This window comes from Garra rufa, chromosome 2 (genome assembly GCF_049309525.1).
Source record: "Garra rufa chromosome 2, GarRuf1.0, whole genome shotgun sequence".
Classification (NCBI taxonomy): domain Eukaryota; kingdom Metazoa; phylum Chordata; class Actinopteri; order Cypriniformes; family Cyprinidae; genus Garra; species Garra rufa.
The window spans coordinates 24,806,203-24,828,080 of record NC_133362.1 but is presented as its reverse complement, the minus strand read 5'-3'; the positions used below and the strand labels follow the sequence as shown (position 1 = coordinate 24,828,080).

At 34.8% G+C, this 21,878-nt stretch overlaps 2 protein-coding genes across 2 annotated transcripts in view; both read right to left on the bottom strand.

Moving 5' to 3' along the window:
* Positions 1–11,145, bottom strand: part of ret (ret proto-oncogene receptor tyrosine kinase) — a 32,435-nt gene extending 21,290 nt beyond the window's left edge. The window contains exon 1 of the mRNA XM_073834628.1: positions 10,936–11,145. Within this exon, the coding sequence (XP_073690729.1) occupies positions 10,936–10,999 (64 nt within the window). The 5' untranslated portion in view covers positions 11,000–11,145. The remainder of the gene's footprint in view (positions 1–10,935) is intronic.
* A 1,935-nt stretch (positions 11,146–13,080) lies between these two features.
* The window catches only part of LOC141325326 (heparan-alpha-glucosaminide N-acetyltransferase), a 52,401-nt gene continuing 43,603 nt past the window's right edge, over positions 13,081–21,878 (bottom strand). Inside the window, exons 17-18 of the mRNA XM_073833931.1 lie at positions 20,887–20,999; positions 13,081–19,428 (exon numbers count right to left, since the gene is read on the bottom strand). Of these exons, the coding sequence (XP_073690032.1) occupies positions 19,247–19,428; positions 20,887–20,999 (295 nt within the window). The 3' untranslated portion in view covers positions 13,081–19,246. The remainder of the gene's footprint in view (positions 19,429–20,886; positions 21,000–21,878) is intronic.

The following is a 21,878-nucleotide window of genomic DNA, read 5'->3' as shown; positions in this document are numbered from 1 at the left end:
GGTTTGTAGCATATTAGCGACAGTAGGCCATAAGGATCAAACTTTCCCGACTCATTTCCATAACTTTGCGACCGGAGTAATCCTCGTGCGTAAACAAGAAATAAGTCCGTCACTTTGCGGTCCCACTAGAAACAAGTGCGTAACGAATATGCACTAACCGGCATTGGGGGAATGCAGACGCTATCTCGGCTGGTTGATTGAGTCAAACGGTTTGTCGCATATTTATGACAGTAGGCGTTAAGGGGTTAAAAATGAAGTGAAGTCTACATAGCACAAAAAAGTCTTATTTATGTTGTGCATACAATATGTTAGTTATAATAAAAGTTTTAGTGAGAGTAAAGCAAAATAAGTTTCTTTTGGGAAACACAACCCAACACGCAACGCATGTTGAACAAAACTGGATTGCGTTTCTCAAAAGCAACTATGGTCGCAAGTATCTGTTGTTAAGTTCAATGGAACTTGCGACCATAGTTGGCTAACAATGCTTTTAAGAAACACACCTCTTGACAGAGACTGAGACGGCAGAGAGCGCACCCTGTTTATTTTCTTTATTTTACAAAAGTAAATTTTTCTGTTGTTATTATGACTATACACAAAGAAAAGTAGAGCCGTTGTTTTAAATGTGCTTTATAAATAAATTAAACTTGAAACTTGAACTTGAAAAACTCTTAACACAGTGTGAGTACATCATACTTCAATTGTGGTTAATCGCAGCAGCCAAAATCAAAATTGCATTAGTTTTCAATTATTTCGCAGCACTAATTGCGCAGCAAAAGGAAATCTGACCTGTTATCTGGAAGCAACTTAATGTGGACAAATGTAAACGCATGATCATACCAAGTGTAAACAGAGTATTCAGTAAGTAGCAAGCTACTGTTCTAATCTAAAGATAGAGAAGTAGAGAAGTGTTGGCCAAAATCAAATGTTTGCAGTGATTAATGATCAAACGTAGACAAGGCTCCAACAAGCATGAATAAATTGCTTTAACAACACTGTTACAACTACAACTTCAGTGTATCGATCAGTTTCTCTCCTTAATTATTCACATAAATGTTGTGCAATTTACTTTAACGAAGAACAGCATAAAAGGACAAGTTTTCATAGTGTGTGAACTGTCAAAATTATTACACTTTTTAAAAACCTTTTAAGCTCAATAATCAGTGTTTTGGAGCTAGCCAAGATAAGAAATAATCTTAAGCAAACTTCTAAAGCAAGTTCTAAACTTTTGTGGTGTGGCAGCAGCGAACTACAGCCTATCCTACTGATTCGAATCATTCCAAATTCAATTTATTTCCAGGCCGGAAGCCAGCAGAAAGCAGTTTATATCAAGCTAATTAACTCACAGAATCAAAAGCAGTACACAGCAGGAATGACGCTGTGACATCACAAGATTGACATGAGGTATTTAGTAAGTCTAGTATAACAGGATGTGACACATGGATGAGCGTTATGCCAGTGTTGAGGTGACTGCTGGATGGAGGATGTTTGCAGTTATGACTGATCACTTGATCAGATTGGGCTCACTGCTCTGACCTCTCACAGCCACATCATGGATCACGGTTGTAAACACTATGATGCAATCTGACATATTGATTTCAGCTCACAGGCGGATTGACTTTGAACCTAACGCTCAACTACGCACAAACGAGGCAGGAAAAGCGTACCAAGTGAAATAACGTGTGATATTAATTTGGAATTATGAAACATCTGCACATCATTTTCATCAGTTGTTATGGGTCAAACGAAGGTGTGCCAGCTCTTAAGCCTGCTACTGATGATGCAACAATCTAATCAAATGACAAGAGACCAATCAGATCCGAATATAAATAAATCCACAGTCATTACAAAGCATTAATTTGAAGTCAAACAGACATACACGATGACCTGAATTGGCTGCGATCTCTACGATGTTGAGGCCTGCTTGTTTTCAAGCAAGATCTCTCGGCGAGAGAACAGGTTAATGGACAGACGACCTCTGGACCGGCCTGCTCAAAAACAGGAACTCAATTAGCTCAACATGCACACCGCCGCAGAAATGTACCATCTATGAGATCATGGGAGCTGGAAGAGTGCATGGGCCTTTCTTGCCATTTCCTTGAACTCTTCAAAAGGCGGAAACAAGCTAGCAGTCAGAGCAATCCACTTTCCATAATCCACTTACTCCTCAAAGGGCTCCATTCATGCCATGCTGTATGTAAACACAGGGATGTGTTTGTTGCAATCACTAGCATTTCCATCTAGCTTTATATCTGCAGCTAAAATGGCTGTAAATATCACCCTAGTGTAGATTCAATCTGACAATCAGAACTTCTATTTGTTGGGATCATCATAAAGCATGCTGATGTCGGGCTCTTGGCCCCTGCCCTTTCGGCCAAGGTCAATGTGCAGAGCATCTGTCCCCAGTGATGACCAAATTGAGAAGTAGCAGGCCAATCAATAGCAATATTAATCAACAACCAAGCACATTCAGCCGATATCCGTCCTGCATTAAGCACATTTTACATACGCATGTAATGGATGCCACATGCTCTGCATGTATGTTAAATAGAAGTCCAGCCTGGATATAGTATCCTTTATAATAACAATATATCATTTTCACAATAAAATTAATCTCAATGTGTGTTTAATAACAAATACAAAAAAAATATATACTTTTATCCTAAATTCATATCCATATGAGACACTATGGATGTAGCGTAAGAGGACTAATCAAAGTAAACATACTTAATTACTAAGCAAAATGATTAAGACTCCATCTCTATAATACAGTAATGAGAATCATTACTCTGTGACCACAACGATTTAATTAACTAAAAGGCTGCCAATTACGCTATAATTCAATACGGGACTATTATTATTGATTATTATGGTTAAATTCCCCCTCACACTAATGTGCACGGGTCTCTTTTCTTTAGTATGCGACACTGAGAAGGTTTAAGATAGCAGAGTGATTTAAAAAGACAAGAATCGTACAATTAGTACACATTATTGTATTAGCCAAATGCAACATGGTAGTTTTCTATAATGGAATCAGAAAGGGCTAGAATTAAACATATCTAAAGTGTATATCTAAAGCTGTTATCAAACAACAACAACAACGTTATTATCGATCATCATCAGAAATGCAATGTCAGAAATGTAATTCAGCATCCCATCAACGTAAGCATGGAATGGACGTCATTAAGTAATCTAATTTCACATCTCCTGTGGGATAAGACAGTATGTTTGTATTTACTTTATAATCTCTTTTGGGATTGCATGGGACATTAGTGCTCATAAATGAAGGACCTTTGAACAAGATGTTCTCTAGGATGGTATTATTACCATAAGCAATTACCAGCATTATTCACTTAGTGTTATAATACAAGCCTGAGACAGAGACAAAACAACAATCAAGATTAGACTAAACACAGAAACAAAACCTGAAGGCCTTTTTCCCTCTTTCGCTTTTGCACAATATTTTGAAATAACCTCCACTATGATTCATTACTCAGTATGGTATGTTTCTCAGTGTTCCCCTCCACTGCTTTAAACTACACATACTGACGATTTTCATGACTTTTACCTGCTGAGTCTTAAAATTCACAGTGTATGGTTGAAATGGACCAGTGGGTGAATTTACATGGACTAGTGAGTTTGAGCCGTTTGGTCATTAAGAGCTGGCATTTCTTAAATGCTAAGTCTTGCATTTTTAAAGTGCAATGTAATACCAACCATGTACTGAAAAAATGTAACCTACTGTCAATTTTATTCAAGTCAGAATACTATTTAACATCACTGAAACAAGTTAAATATATTTGATCACACCAACAAAACTGAATTTAAAGATTAGATCAGGTATAAATAAGCAAATTACCATTTTTTTCAGTCAAAATGATTCCTGTATTAATGCCAAGGTTGTATCTGAATTTTTAAGCCTCAGTGTAGTTGAGACTTTACTGTCTTGATATCAACATTTTTGATACCATATAAATTGAATAATTCTTGTCATCAGTGTCAAAATCACAAAAAAACTAATACTCGCCTAAATAAAAAAGGTATCAATTAAATAAGAATCAGAAACTAATTACAAGCACACTGTGTACATATTGTGTGTATATTCTTCACTGTGTAAATGAAATATAAATTTCTTCTTATTAAAGTTACAAAAGTGATTTAGCCAAGCGCAGTGAGTGATTTTCTCTTTTGTTGTTTGAGTAACATGAATGACTGCTGTCACTTTAAGAGCTACCCGGATCCAATATACAGTTACACGTGTTCTTTCTCAGATGTTTGCTTTCACTTAAGACCTAAATTACTGTGTTTACGATGAGGATACTTCAAAAGATATATGCATTTTGACACATACAAGTGTGTGCATTTAACCATTCAAGGCCTATAAAGCGACAAAAATAATTCTGTTTAATACCGTCTTCACGCATATAGTTACATTTCTGGACCAGAAAACCAGTAAAAAAAAAAAACATTTAAACATAAATAAGCTTTCTACTGATGTATTGTTTGTTAGGATATGACAATATTTGGCTAAGATACAACTATTTGAAAATCAGGAAAGTTCTTAGAAATGCATATTAATAATAAAAAATTAAGTTTTGATATATTTACAGTAGGAAATTTGTAAATATCTTAATGGAACATGATCTTTACTAAATATCCTAATGATTTTTGGCATAAAAGAAAAATCAATCATTTTGACCCATACAGTGTATTTTTGGCTATTGCTACAAATATACCCAGAGTCCAGGGTCACTGCTGATTGAGTTTTAGCATCTTAAAATCACTTGTTTTTAAAACGCAATGCTTAAAAACGCATGTAAATGATATGTTTTCGTGGGTATGAAAAGCCATGTCACATGAGCATGTAACCATGGTAAAAACAATAGTCCAAAATCTCTACCGCTTGACAAATTTCTACCGGTTAATCGTGTCTATCGGTATATCGCCCACCCCTACTCCACTGACTCATTTCCAGGTAATGAATGAATCTCAAAATGACAGCCATTCACAATTATGCGCCCTTCCCCCTCCAAACACGCACAAGACCAAACGAGGACAGTTAAGACCTAACTAAGGCGTTGTGTTGGTTGCTCATTGTTGTAAATGATCAGTCAAACACACCATGCATCAATGACCGCTAGAAAATAACACGTAAAGACCCATGTAGAAATCAAGAGCCCCAAACGCCCTTGGGACACAATTTCAATCAATGTCTTCTTGTCCTTCCACCAAAGCAAATTAGATTCCACTGATGCACGGACTGGAAATGTGACCCATAACTAACTGAAGGATCTGGGCTACAACTCCAATAGGTACAAAATCTGTGCAATTAGTTCAAATGTGGTTTCTGGTAGATTCATTAATGTCCATGTACAATGGATCATCATCAGGAAAACAGCTTTTATTATGACACTGGAAACAAGAAATGGCACCAGTGCGCTGAAACTACCTGATGTAACCCTTCAGTTTACTTTTGATGCACTTAGAATGATTCAGTGATAAATACACTAGCAGTCAAAAGTTTTTGAACAGTAAGAGCTTTAATGTTTTTAAAGAATTCTCTTCTGCTCAACAAGCCTGCATATGCATACAGCAAAAGCAGGAATATTGTGAAATATTTTTCAAATAACTGCTTTCTATTTGAATATATTTTAAAATGTAATTTATTCCTGGGTCCAAAGCTAAATTTCCAGCACCATTACACCAGTCTTCAATGTCGAATGATCCTTTGGAAATCATTCTAATATGCTAATTTGCATTTTTTTTTTAATTAATATTATCAATATTTAAACAGTTGAGTTCATTTTTTAGGATTCTTTGATGAACAGAAAAATCCAAAGATTAGCATTTATCTGAAATAAAAAGCGTTAAAACATTATACACCATACCATTCAAAAGCTTGGAGTCACTATCCTTGCTAAATTAATACTTTTATCTAGCAAGAATGCTTTAAATTGATAAGAAGTGATGATAAAGACATTAATAATGTTACAAAAGATTTCTATTTCAGATAAATGCTGTTCTTCTGAACTTTCTAGTTTATTCTACAAGAAACCTGAAAAAAATCTACTTAGATGTTTCCAACATAATAAATGTTTTTTTGAGCAGCAAATCAGAATATTAGAATGATTTCTGAAGGATCATGTGACTGGAGTAATGATGCAAAAAATTCGGCTTTGAAATCACAGGAATAAATTACATTTTAAAATATATTCAAATAGAAAACAGTTGTAATAAATAGTAAAAATATTTCAAAATTGTACTATTTTTGTTGGATTTGGATCAAATAAATGCAGGCTTGGTGAACAGAAGAAACTTCTTTAAAAAACAATACAAATCTTACTGTTCAAAAACTTTTGACTGGTAGTGTAACTGTTAAGATAAATAATAACATTTTTTTCAGTGTATCAGTATAATTCAGTGTGTACAATACAATACATCATACTTATGGTTTATATTAAACTGTTTAATGAATGCCTTTATAACGGTAAGTAATATGCTTTTAAAAATACAGCATACATTTTTGCCAAAATTTGAAAATTGCAAGTCACTGAGCTTAATTAAATACTAAAACTACATTTTTCCAATCATGCTGAAAGTAGAGATGACGATGGAGAAATTGGCAGGATTTATATTTACTGCTCAAGACAAACCAAACTAAATCATTTAATGCAATAAAGTCCAAAATAAAACACATATCAAATGAGATTTATCGGTCTACAATGACAGTTGATTTAAATGAAAATGATTGTGCTGATGCAGGACGGGTTGGGATGGAGAAGGATTGTGAGGTGGTCTGAACTTGATTCCCTAATGTAACTTCCCATCGGATGGCCGATCTCTTGCGGCCTGATCATGAGGAAATACCTCTTGGGTGAGGGTTTTAGAGGTCAGAAGCCATGGCACTCCAACAGATAAAGTAACAGGGTCAAATCTGTGTATCCACAAATCAATGCCTCGCACACAATACACGACATGGGGTCCGGACTTATTTTATGCAAACAACTAGCGTGATAGAAAGCTATGGACAGCTGTGTGACTTTAGAGGTCAAAGGATATATTTGATTAGCAATCGCACATATACTCTCCTTCATTAAAGATGCTCATCACCTTATTAGTCTATTTACACATGATGATAGCAGATGATACGGACAAAAAATTATTATTTTGCTACCATGTTTTGGATGACTAGCAGATATCCAGAAAATAAAGGTTCCAAAAGAGTGTTTTTGCAGTGATGCCATAGGAGATCCATTTTTGGTTCCCCAAAAAACCTTGCAGTGAACGGTTCTTAAAAGAACCAATTTTAAGAAGATTTTAAAAATCTAAAGAACATTTTTTGACTATAAAGAAGCTTTACTGCATTTGAAAGATTCTATAGATGTTCAAGGTTCTTCATGGAACCATTGATGGCAATAAAGAACCTTTATTTTTAAGAGTGTACACTCTTACAAATAAAGGTTCCAAAATGTTTTTTTTGCAGTGATGCTATAGAAGAACCATTTTTGGTTCCCCAAAGAACCTTTCAGTGAACAGTTCCTAAAAGAACCATTTTAAAAATCTAAAGAACCATTTTAACTATAAAGAACCTTTTCAGCATTTAAAAGGTTCCATGGATGTTCAAGGTTCTTCATAGAACCATTGAAGCCAATGAAGAACCTTTATTTTTAAGAGTGTACACTCTTACGAATAAAGGTTCCAAAAGGTTTTTTTTTTTTTTTTTTTTTGCAGTGATGCTATAGAAGAACCATTTTGGTTCCCTAAAGAACCTTTCAGTGAACAGTTCCTAAAAGAACCATTTTAAAAATCTAAAGAACCATTTTAACTATAAAGAACCTTTTCTGCATTTGAAAGGTTCCATGGATGTTCAAGGTTCTTAATAGAACCATTGATGCCAATAAAGAACCTTTATTTTTAAGAGCGTACACTCTTTCAAATAAAGGTTCCAAGAGTTTTTTTTTTTGCAGTGATGCTAAAGAAGAACCATTTTTGGTTCCCCAAAGAACCATTCAGTAAACAGTTCCTACAAAAACCATTTTAAAAATCTAAAGAACCTTTTTTGACTATAAAGAATCTTTTCTGCATTTGAAAGTTTCCATGGATGTTCAAGTTTCTTAACAGAACCATTGATGCCAATAAAGAACCTTTATTTTTAAGAGCATACACTCCTACAAATAAAGGTTCCAAAAGGGTTTTTTTTTTTTTTTTTTTTTTTCAGTGATGCTATAGAAGAACCATTTTTGGTTCCCCAAAGATCCTTTCAGTGAACAGTTACTAAAAGAACAATTTGAAAAATCTAAAGAACCTTTTTTGGCTACAAAGTACCTTTTCTGCATTTGAAATGTTCCATTGATGTTCAAGGTTCTTAACAGAACCATTGATGCCAATAAAGAACCTTTATTTTTATGAGTGTAGAAGTAAAGGTTCTTTGGATTTTTAAAATGGTTATTTTAAAATCTACTGAAAAGTGTGAAAAATCTCTTTTGGATCCTTTATTTTTTAAAGGTTAATAGAAAATAAAGAAAGAAATTTATGTCAAGAAAGTAAACTTGCGGTCTAAAGAGCCTGTGCTCTTTACACTAAATTCAAGGACAAACAGCTGTTTAATTCTGCAAAACAAACTGTAGTTTAAATGTCAAAGCATCAAACCAAGTGTGGTGACACCAGACAGAGATACATGATTACATGTATCCCCAGCATGGACAAAAACCTATTGCTTTTGTCATCATCCATTTTCATGGGACGGCTTGTCATAAAATAGATGAGATCCATTTTGCGAGAGGCGCTGCCAACCATCTTTGTCTTTAATGAGGGGTTTTAAGCCTCATCTGTTATCAGAGCTGTGTACTCTATTATTTTACTGGCAGTATTTTCCTTTCGGAAGACAAACACATTGTGTTTGCCCAGAGCTAAGCACACCTGCTGCACACCTGCCCTCTGACCACCTCTCGGCACCAGGCTTTTGTTTTTCCTCATGACAAAGAATCAAGGTGCTTCCGCATCAACTCTAACAAAGGTTAAAACAGGAGCCGTTCAGTAGGAAAAAATCTAATTATATTGTTCTTTACCACCTTGTGATTATCAAAGCAATTTCATTTAAAATATATAAGGTAAATTCAAAAAGTTTGTGTTGGTAAGATCAATGAAAACGTAAACTTGCACTAAAAAAGCAATAAAAAACACTGGACGGAAAAAATAATATGCTGACATGAATAAATAGATCTAGACATATAGTCAGATTATTATTTTCTACATTCACTAATATGCTTAATTATAAGTTATTTAATAAGCATAACAATCCCCTTTAATATGATATGACATAATGCACTACCTACTAATACCATGATAGCAAAAATTGGAAATTTTGCATTTTGATTGTACAATTCCTGGTAGTTTATCAGACATGATGAGTCAACATTTATTAAAATGCAATTTCCCATCATCATTTTCAACTGAGAGATTCAGTTAACATCAGAATGCATCTTTGGTTGTTTTGTTACTTTTGACTTTTTAACTAACGTTCATTCACTCATTAAATATCCTCACCACCATCAACACCATTGAGGAACTGCTATTGAGCGAAGACACTTTTGCATTCACACACTGCCAAATGTCTTCCGAATGACCAGAATAGCTGTGAAACCTCTGCTATGTTCCACTTTTGTCTGTATTCAAGCTGCCTGCGATGTGACCATTCCTTTTTAATACAACTGGCCACACACACTGAGATTTAAGATCTATTCAGGAACAAGTTTGACTCTAGTTAACTCCAGTTATTTTGAGAGAGGTGTGTTAGTACAGTTGGGCAGAGGGGTTTTAAATGGGATTACAATATAATGACGTATAGAGACATGCGTATTGCTTGCATGAACCATGTGGCACATTAGGGTTGTACATATTTTGGCTTCAGCACCAGATTGCCTCCATGAAACTGTCTGGTAAATCTCTCCAGTAGCATTCAGGGGTCTGTAAATGGGGGGGAGGCAGATGCAGACCCCCTGGATATACAGATTCAGTATTGTCTGCTGTTCGGAGCAAGCATAGTTACACAGACAATAGGATGCAAAATGAAACTAAACGGAAGGAAAATAATAATTAAAACATGTTTTATCAAATTTAGGATTTATGATAAAATGTTGCACTGTGAAATACAGTCATTTGCTCATCATTACTCAAAACCATACAGAAAGCAAAACTGACTTATATCCTTGCTTGTTTTATATAATAATAATAATAGATTTTTTTCAACAAATAAACCAAATAAAAGGCTTTTCACAAATCTGAAATTTCCTTGAGAAAACCTAAACAACCACAAAGACACAATTTGCAAAGGTTCTGCGTTTTAAGAGTTCTAATATATATTTAATGACATCAAATGATCCAATGGAAAAAGAGCAGAGTTATGTTACCCTATGTTATGATACCATTGTTTTGAGCACTTTGTTTCAAAACCTAGTAAACAATGTACCTACACCCTTAAAACAGGTTGTTTTTCAGAATCTTACAGCTAGGTTCAGCAATTTTTTTCATCTCAGAAGAAATATAGATAGTGTAAATTGTTATTTAAGAGGACTTTGGGTTAACCCAAATAACAATTTACACTATATTTCTTCTGAGATGAAAAAATTATGTCAAGGTTCTTGGTTTGTAGGATTCTTTCTAAACAACAAGGGAATAAAAAATGTCAAAACGCACTCTATATAGGCAGCTATCTAGGTTTTGAGACACAGCCCTTGTGTTGTCACTGAAGGATGCACACTAGAGGCGACAATTCTATTTCAAGTTAAAAACACGACAAGTGTAATGCTCAAGTACTGTCTCTGAGCACTAATTCACCATTTCCCGCTCTCAACACTATTATTTACATCAAACAAAGAGAGCTAAATAGCGTACACTTATCGCGAGGTGACATCAGACTGTTATGGAGTAAATCCTTACCTTCAGAGAGGAGAAGCAGGAGCACCGCGATGTCTCCCCAAACGATTCCACGCGTAGTTCCCATACTTGTCAGTCATAAGTGTAATTTAACAATGAACAGGCAAAAGTATTTTGGTTCCTAAAAAACAGAACTTTGCAGTGTTTACGATTCGCGCGAAGGAGCCACAAAAGTCCTTAACGTGAGTGTCCCATTGACGGGTGACTGCAGCGTGAGCTGCTGGACCGTCAGCGCGCGCGCGCACACACACACACACACACACACACACACACACACACACACACACACACACACACACACACAGAGCGCAGCAGGGGGAGGTTCACATCACATCCAGCCAATTTCCTCAGATGTGTGTTTCCGTCCCGAATCACATCAGCGGTCCAATGAGCCAAAGAGTTCCTGATGAAATAAAACTACGTTTTGGGGGCATGCAAATAATATGTGCGTAAGTTAAAACAGGTAACTGGACAATATTAGCCTACTTTATGGTTTTCAATTATGTTATGCATTATTATTAATTATTGATAGCTTTTATAAACATGCTTACTTTCCAGGCTCTGTTCGTTTAAATATGCAGCGCAGACACAGCCCACACAGTTTGAGTAACTCGGTATGAAGATAATTTTTACAGATATTTGCGTTGAAAAGAACCCCGGGGCTAGTTGTCACACTGGGGTAATCATCTCAGTAGCTAATTCATTTCTAGTTATTTCCAAATTTTTATTTATTTATTTACTTTTTACAGTAATAATTATTTGTGTTGGTTTCAAACAGTAAAAGTGCAAAATTCCATCCAAAAAAAAAACATGATAGAATGTAATTTCATAAGTGTTAGTTTGGGGTAATTAACTTCTTTAGATCTTTTTTTTCTCTTGTCAGTAAGAGTGTAAATTATCTTTATTTGTAGCCAAGATTAAGGTACACTTTAAAAAAAAAAAATTCAATTTAAATATTTTAGCTGTGGTTGCCAGAACATTTTTTGTTTTACAGTCTTAACTAATATTCACAATAAAAAACTGATATAATGAAAATATACCAACCCATTGAAGTACTAATATCTGTTTTGTGCCTTAATACACTGATAACAAAAATGGTGGTGATGAAAATGTTACATGAACCAAAGCTCATCACAAGCAGCTTTTTCAAACTGAATAGGGAAATGCTAATATATATAGAAATATATATTAAATAAAATATATAGAATATATACATATACTGTAAAGAATCTCAGATGAAACCCTAATGTACACATCTGCTATGAAAATACTAAGAAATATAGTTATTCAAATGAGAACATCAAATGTGAAGTGTCATGCAGGGAATTCTGGGAATGTCAATTTTATTTTTTTTCACTGCAAATTATACAATGACTTGTTTTTCACTTCCAAAAAAAGTTGACTTTAACAGTACTTTAACTTTACTGTAAAATGACATTACATGTAATCACAGTTATGCACCTACTGTTAAAAAACAGGTTTTTACTGCAGCATTTTTAGAATCTTTTAATGTTAAAATCATACTTATTTTGTAGTCTAATACAATAACTGACTTTAAATGTGACATAAGCGTAAATTTTTAGAATTTGAGATTTATACATAGGACAATATTTGGTCGAGATACAACTATTTGAAAAACTGGAATCTAAGGGGGGGTGGGGGAATCTAAATATTAAGAAAATCATCTTTAAAGTTGTCCAAATGAAGATCTTAGCAATGCATATTACTAATCAAAAATTAATTTTTGATATATTTACAGTAAGTAATGTACAGAATATCTTCATGGAATATGATCTTTATTTAATATCCTAATGAGTTTTGGCATGAAAGAAAAATAAGAATAATTCTGACCCATACAATGTTTTGTTGGATATTGCTAGAAATATACCCATGCTACTTAGGACTGGTTTGTGGTCCATGGTCTAAATTATTGAAAAATATTCACAAGAGTAAAACGTGTGACAAATAGTCCCAGTCTCTTCTATATTAGCTTAAAACATAACATAAAAACATGAACTGTTTAATACATGCAAGCAATTTAAAATGAACAAGTTCAGTTGTATGTCAAACAGAGGTGAAAGGGTTAAGATCAAAATAAGATTTGTCAGACTAATTCACAATAAAATAAATAAAGCAAACTACATAAACTATTGCGGAAGATTTTATTTGCTCCCCAAAACAGTGTTTGATAAGAATCAGGTGCACAGACACAATAATCAACAAACAGAGCCACATGGCATTTTAAGGACAAACCACACCCACGTCTATTGTTCCCCACATCCTCCAAAACGTTAAAAACAACAGTTCTGCAGAGAATTCAATATTGTCAGTAAAAGCTAAGGTTTAAGAAAGCTGTCGTGCATGAGTTCAAGATGGTGTCAGTCCGTTTTGGCAGCGTGTGAGCTAGTCTCTGTCTGCGCTGGGCTGCTCTTGCACCAGATGACTGCTTAGCTCTCAGTGAAGAAGGGTAAGCATGATGCATTACTCTGCCTCTAGGGCAACCCACCAGTGCATCACAGGGCAATCACTCCAATCAACGTCTGCCCTGATGGATGCCAAATCAAACTATAGTGGATACCTCAAATTAAGCATACAGAAGTGAAAGAGGCCAACCAAAGATGCTTTTTGTTGCTTTAGATCCAAAAGAGTTAGTGAGGTATTTTCCATTCATAAAACCTTCAAATTGGGAGTATGGAAGTATTATGGAAACAGTAAAAATGTCTAACATTTTATATAGAAACAAAAAATAAGTATATTATATCATATTATATTATAATGCATTAAGCCAAGGGTGTAAACTTTTGAACAGAATGAAGATGTGTAGGCCTACATTTTTCTTATTTTGCCTAAATATCATATTTTTTTCATTTAGTACTGCCCTTCTGAAGCTACAGAAGATACTAACATGTTTCTCAGAAGACAAAAAAAGGTAAATTTACCCTGATCTTTAAATTTCAAAAGTGTTCACCCCCCTCTCTTAATGCATCGTTTTTCCTTTTGAAGCATTAATGAGCCTTTAAACTTCATGTAATAGTTGCATATGAGTCCCTCAGTTGTCCTCAGTGTGAAAAGATGGATCTCAAAATCATACAGTCATTGTTGGAAGGGTTTAAATACACACAAATGCTGAAAAACCAAAGAATTTGAAGGATTTGAAAGATTTTTCTGAAGAATAGTGGGCAGTTTATCTGTTCAGGCCAGGCAAGCGACTCAAAACAACTATCACTTAAAAAAAAAAAAACAGCTGTGGACTAAAAATCAAGTGTATGTAAACTTTTGAACAAGGTCATTTTTTATAAATTCAACGATTTTCTCTTGTGGACTATATGTAAAAGTCTTTTTAGTGAAATTTCTCTTCAGGTCAGTACTAAATAAAAAACATCATGCATTTTGTATGATCCCTTATTTTGGGAAAATAATGAACTATGGCCCAAAGACGTTGTTTCAAGGCTTTGTTTCAAACTCTACCTTTTTATTCATTATAAAAAATTTTAATGGCGTATAAATATTTCACTTACTCTGCATATTAGCCACAGGATGGTTTTGTTTACATAGCAGCATGTGGGCTCATCACCATATATATGATGCAGATTAAAAAAGCTCAGGTTACTCTAAACCAGACACATGGTCAATGTAAATCAATATAGATAAGGCAATGCATAGGCAGATTCATGACATATACCACCGCATCACTTCCTTTAGAATGTGGTTGCTTGACAAGATCATTTTCAGATGAAAGCTTGTCTTTTAGTGGACAAGATCACAATTTTTCCTGTCAGATTCTGTCAAACATTCTCATTAGTGTTGTACAAGTACAATAGAACAGCATTGTTTACATCAAACATGGTAGAGCTATTCTCAGTGGTATTTTGCTATTAGCTCTTTGCATATACCTTGCATTAAATAATAATGACGATAAGTACTTTATTAATAAAATATCGATTCAGAAAGTGCTTACTGTAGTAGATAAAGCTACAGCTCTTCAACAAAGTCCATATTCCCGCTGGGAAATGCAGTAGCGCAACACTAGTCATTAGTCATTTCCCAAAATCAGTTGACCAGTTTGCTTCACTCATAGGATCTGCTTAGTTTAAATGGGTAATATGATCCTCAAAATGAAAAGCTTTCTCATTAACTAACAGAGAGAATGAGTTCAATTGAATTCCATGCAGAGTGAACAGGTTCACATGTTTCAGCCGCTTCAGTAGATCAGAAATATCCTACTGCTGCACTGTATTGAAGATGAAACAAAAACTGTATATAAACTATACATTACATGCTTTTTATGCTTCCAAACAGAGGATAAACACTACTGTCTCCCTATTGGCTCACAAGCTTCTGCAGAAGTCGTTTATAAGCGAGAAATCAGCACAGAGCCATTTCTGAGAACTCTCTGAGATTAAATCTTTGCATCCTGACAGATTCTCATCTTCTGACCACTTACAAACAGATTTAGTGATACTCTCGGACACTTCTAACCTACTATTATATTACTGGAGTCATGCAATGGCTAATTTCTGTGTGAATTTATTAGTTGATTCTGGTTCTAAACAGGTGGATCGTGACCCAAAAAAGGGTCACAAGTCTGTTCAAAACTAAAAGAAAAGCATAAAATGCCACTAACCATATTTGCCATGCATATTTAAAGGATTAGTTCACTTCCAGAATAAAAAAATTCCTGATAACTCCCATGTCATCCGAGATGTTCATGTCTTTCTTTCTTCAGTCAAAAGAAATGAAGGTTTCTGAGGAAAACATGCCAAGATTTTTGTCCATATAGTGGACTTCAATGGTGGCCAACAGTGTTGGGGGTGTTTAAGTAATAATATTACTTTTTTCAAGTAACTATTAATGTAACGCATTACTTTTTAATTGACAAGAATTATTTTATTTATTGATTAAAAGCTCTCCTGTCCCCATGCTGAGTGAAATAGAAAGTAAGATGTTACTTTAGTTCTAGAAGAAATGTAAACATGCATTAATTTATCTCACTTACTAAAAAAACACATTCAGTATTCCTTAAAAATGAATAAAAATAAAAACAGTGAAATATGACGCAAACCAGCAATAATTAAATATTTTAAATAATACAAATATCCTTTACGTATTTAATCTCATTTTATTAACCAGTGTCTTTGCTGCCGACCTTTGATGATCCAATTCATCCATACTAATAAACAGAAATGACTCAAGATAATCTAATATTTGTTTTACTGCTTTTATTGCTAAAGAGTTGACATTTTTTTCTTATGCGGTCTGCTGTACAGACATAAATGTACTTTTCTCCAAGCCTGAGGCTTTTGGTGTGAAAAGACATTTACGTTTGCCAGAAATAGAACTTTTTATATTAAAAACAAACAAGCAAGCCCTGCCCAGATTTAAAAAGTAACGCAAAAGTAACGTAATGCATTACTTTCCATAAAAAGTAACTAAGTAACGTAATTAGTTACTTTTTTAGGGAGTAACTCAATATTGTAATGCATTATTTTTAAAAGTAACTTTCCCCAACACTGGTGGCCAATGGGTTGAAGGTCCAAATTGCAGTTTCAATGTAGCTTTGAAGGGTTCTACACAATGCAAGCCAAGGAAAAAGGGTCTTATCTAGTGAAACGATCAGCAATTTTCAGAAAACAAACAAACAAACAAAAAACTAATTGTATACTTTTTAACCACAAATGCTCGTCTTCACACTTCACATATTAAATAATAACGCTGGAAAGGTCACGTGTGTTTAGTTCTTCGTCTGTGTACTTCAAAAAGGTAGGGTAGGGCGAAAAATTCATCAGCTTTTCCCCCCAATTTCAAAATCATCTGATATTGTTGTTTTACAACAAGAGCATTTGACTTTCTTTGCGCGTTTGCTTTGTAAACACTGGGTCGGTACTTCTGCCAATGCCATGCGTGACCTTTCCAGCGTGATTATGTAATGCGTGAAGTTAAGCTAGTGCAATACGAGCATTTGTGGTTAAAAATTATATCAATTCTTATTGTTTTTTTAGAAAATGAGAAATCGGTTCGCTAGATAAGATCCTTATTCCTCGGCCGGCATTGTGTAGAGCCCTTTCACTGCAAAAAATGCTTTTCTTACTTAGATTTTTTGTCTTGTTTCCAGCCAAAATATCTAAAATTTCTTGAATCAGGAAGGATTTTCTAGACGAGTAAAAAAGAGTGTCTTGTTTTTAGTAAAAACAGGTCAAAATTAGGTGAGTTTTTGCTTGAAACAAGCAAAATAATCTGCCAATGGGGTAAGAAAAATAATCTAGTTGTCTGCTTGAAATAAGATTTTTTTTTCTTACCCCATTGGCAGATTATTTTGCTTGTTTTAAGCAAAAACTCACTTCATTTTGACTTGTTTTTACTAAAAACAAGATAATAATTTTTACTTGTCTAGAAAATCCTTCCTGATTCAAGATCTTTTAGATATTTTGGCTGGAAACAAGACAAAAAATCAAAGTAAGAAAAGCATTTTTGCAGTGTTGAAGCTGCACTGAAACTGCAATTTGAACCTTCAACCCATTGATCCCCATTGAAGTCCGCTATATGGAATGCTTAATTTCTTTTCGACTAAAGAAAGAAAGACATGAACATCTTGGATGACATAGGGATAAGTAAATTATCAGGAAAGCACTGACAATAAAATATCATATTAAGGCGAGACACTGCAGGTGAATAGGGTAAAAAAAATTAACTAATAGTTATCACCTTACTTACCCAGATGATTGATTACATTGATAATTGCAAACTTTTATGTATTACAAGTTTTCTAAAATGTTAGGTTTAAAGATGCAAATTAAATATGCACTAATTTGCATACATTTAGTACAAAAATGTATTAAATTTTTTTGACATTTTAGAGTCAAATGTTTTTACAGAAGGGATTTGGGGTATCTTATTTTGTTACTCCATAATTCAGAAAAAACTTTGAACAGACAGAAAACCATGTATTTTTTTTTTTTTTACCATTTTTGGGGGAGTAAAATGTATAAAATCAAGCTTATTGTATATGAACAAATCCCTCTGTAAAAACCTTCAGGATACAGACAGGAATAAAAATTTAAAGTTTGGTGTGTGTAAGTCCTACTGAAGTGGAGATTTTTGGCCCAGTGTAGGAGAAAAAAACGAATTTTGAGAAAACGGCCTTTAAAAATATGTGTTGTAATTGAAATCTATTGACACAAATAGATAAAGTGCTATAAAAGAAACACTTAAAAGTGTCTTTTGGGTGTTTTCCTTCCACTAGTCTGAAAAAACACTTAATGAAAAAGCAAAAAGCCCAAAATCTCAAATTTGACAGGTGCATGAAAAAACTGCGTTTTTGCCTGCAGTGTCTCCCCTTAAAATATTATCTGCTTAGGAACAGAAGTGTATTCTTAGCAAATATTGGGACTGAACAATCATAACACGAATAAGCGATAGCGTCCTGAGGACGAGACGCCATTTGTCTGGGACATTATGACAAAGTCATACAGGTTTGTAAGGGCATGAGCATGAGAACAGAATTTTAATTTCATTGTGACCTATCCCTTTAAGACACCAAGGGAATTATTTTGTGAATTTTCCACGCATTTCTATTAACAAATCTTGGTTTTCCACTAAAGTTAAGATCTTGATGCAAACCAGTTGAGAACCAGTTGCTGCAGAGCCACCAGAGATGTGTGGCTGTGACTTTATTCCATCTCATGAATATGACTTGACAGAAAACATCAGGGTTTTTTGTGTTACAAAGCAATTTCCGTATGTGCATGAAATCTGCTGGTGTAATTCCCCTGATTTTGCATTAGTGTGAGCATGAAAAGTGCTGGCCCCAGAAACACTCCTCAGTGTGCCGTCCAGCTTGACCCCTATTAAAGGGCTGTCAGTTGAAGAGCAGATGGTACCCACTCTCTGTCTCACAGCACCAAGGGGGGGTGGCCATGGCAACCGATATATAATGGCTACCCCTCAAGTGGTGGAATCGCTTGTTCTAATTTGTTAAGTACCACTTCAGTGAATTTGATTTAATCACTACGTTCAGGTCTTAACACAACTGACATCAAATAAAACACTGCAGGTGTCCATGGAAGACAGTAAATCTGATCCCTGGTCTTGGTTCGTGTGCCTATTAACTAACTGAACATAGGAATACACCAAATTCAGTTTTTAAAATTTACACACGAAAAGAGACATTTATCACTCAGGATGGATCCAAGATGGTCCTGTTTTTCAGAATATTGCACTTCTTAAATAATTTAATAATTAAGACTTTATTTTAGCCTGTAACTTAAACTAAAGAGAAATATAAAGACTTTTATAAGACAAATAAGCACCAGCAGCATCAGATTTTGAGAAAGAATTTTTTGCGGTGGAGCAGGTAGGCAATAAAGACCCAAAGTGCAGTACCCCAAATGTTCTGGAAAAGCTGTTCCCAGTGACTGTCCTGAAAACGCATCTCCCAGCTGAAAGGAAAGTAAAATCCCAGCAGAGAGTGTCCAACATAGACAAATATAGAGTTCATCCCTGCAAACAAATGCATAGTAAGCTTTTCTGGATTGGGTTGACTGATAAAATGATGCTTTAAAAGAAATAGTTCACCCAAAAATGAAAATGTACTGAAAATGAATTCACTCTCTGGCCATCCAAGATGTAGATGAGCTTATTCAACTTTCTTCAACTCTCTTCTTCATGTTTGTTCATCAAAACAGATCTGGAGAAATATAGCATTCCATCACTATCACCAATGGATCCTCTGCGGTGAATGGGTCCCACAGATTTTTTGTTTTTTCAGCATTTTTGTGTATTTGAACCCTTTCCAACAATGGCTGTATGATTTTGAAATTCATCTTTTCACATTGAGAACCACTGAGGGACTATTATAGATATGCAACTATTACAAAAGGTTCAAACTCTCACTGATGTTTCAGAAGGAAGCATGATGCATTAAGAGTCAGGGGTGTAAACTTTTGATTGGAATGAGTAAGTGTACATTTTTCTTATTTTGCCTACATGCCATATTTTTTTTTTTCATTTAGTACGGCCCTTCAGAAGCTACAGAAGATTTTTACAAGTTCCCCCAAAAGACAAAATAAGTTAAATTTACCCTGATCTTCAAATTCCTCTTAATGCATAGTTTCTCCTTCTAAAGCATCAGTGAGCATTTAAACCTTCTATAGTAGTTGCATATGTGTCCCTCAATGTGAAAAGATGGATCTAAAAATCATACAGCCATTGTTGGAAAGGGTTCAAATACACATAAATGCTGAAAACCCAAATAATTTGTGAGACCTGAAAGACTTTTCTGAAGAACAGTGGGCAGTTTAACTGATGTGGACAAACAAGGGACTCATGAACAACTAAAAAAAAAAACACCTGTGGATTATTCAGGTAACAACAGGTAAGAATCAAGTGTATGTAAACTTTTTTGAAAGGGTCATTTTTATAAATTCAACTATGCGAAATGTCTTTTTCAGGTCGGTACTAAATAAACAATAATATACATTTTGTATGATTCCTCTTATCTTGGTAAAATAATTAACATTTTGCAGATTCTGCTAGGTGTATGTAAACTTTTGACTTCAACTGTATTTGTTTAGAGCTGTTTTGGACTGTTTTCACTTGTAAACAGTGCTCAATCTGTGCATATTTCTCTCCTGATTCAGACAATATGACTTTTTCATTGGAGAAAGCGAAATTTCTATAAAGGACTAGTATGATTAAACACCTTAAATTATGGATTTAATATAAACATGCGATGGACTGTAGTCATGTGGATTATTGTGAGTGCTGTTTTTATCAGCTGTTCATTCTGAAGGCACCCATTCAGTGCAGAGGATCCATTGGTGAGCAAGTAATGTAATACTAAATTACTGAATGAACAAACAAACTCAAGTACAACATGGATGGTCTGACGGTGAGTAAATTTTCAGCAAATTGTTATTTTTGGGTAAACTTTTCATGTAAAGAAGTCAATTCTCATACCAGGATAAATGAAAGGTTGGCCGCCCCACCATTCCTTAACGTCTACAACGAAATACATCACACCCAGCAGCACAAAAGACATGCAGCCCATGCAGGCAACAAATGACAGGGACCTGAAAAAGACAGCAAATCTGTGAAGCATTTGATAAGACAGAAATGGAAAACATATAATGCAGACAATATCTTTAAGACATATCAGTCTGCAAAATGCAACCTGATCTCATTATGAAAACGTACCTGTGGGAACTTTTTCGCAAGACACAAAATATGTATTGCCAAGTACGTTTCATGACATATTTGATGTGAAATGTCCACTAGGAGCTGCTAAAAGAGTGTTCGATTTTAGATGAACGTACATATGGTGCGTTTTATGTGACGTTGGTTTTGTACATGTCACTGCAGTTCTGATTTGAAATGTCAGAAAGTGAAACATATGGAGCTGTAATCAGAACTGTGTATGAAAACAATTACAAGTGGTCACTGTTTTACCACCTCAAGTGTTGGAAACCGCAGTGGTATGTACTTATGTAGTTACTTATGTAGTTCCCACAGGTACATTTTCATCATGAGATCAGGTAAGCAAAACGACCCTTAGAGGTGCATTGTGCTATTAAAAAACTTTGCCAAACATTTCTTGTAACAGCAAGGACAACACAGTGCAGAACAGGGGACTAAATAATGGATGGACATATAGTAGTTTCTGTGCTTAGAGTAAGCCAATAAGAAACATAAGCATCCAAAGTGAAGGCTTGGCACCTGCTCAGTACAACTATGTCAATAAGTCATGTGCCTCTGTGTTCCTAAGTGCCAGGATGCTCGATGGAATTTTATCTAATGTAAAATGGCAGCGTCCCAGAGCATCGTTTATGTCAGCTGAAGTAGAGCCAAAAAAACCTCTTGGCTGGGAGTTAATTACTTTTAGGGATGAAGACAGACATACTCTGGGGCTCAATAAGCTGGCATGATGAACTGCCCACATAAATTCAAGCAGG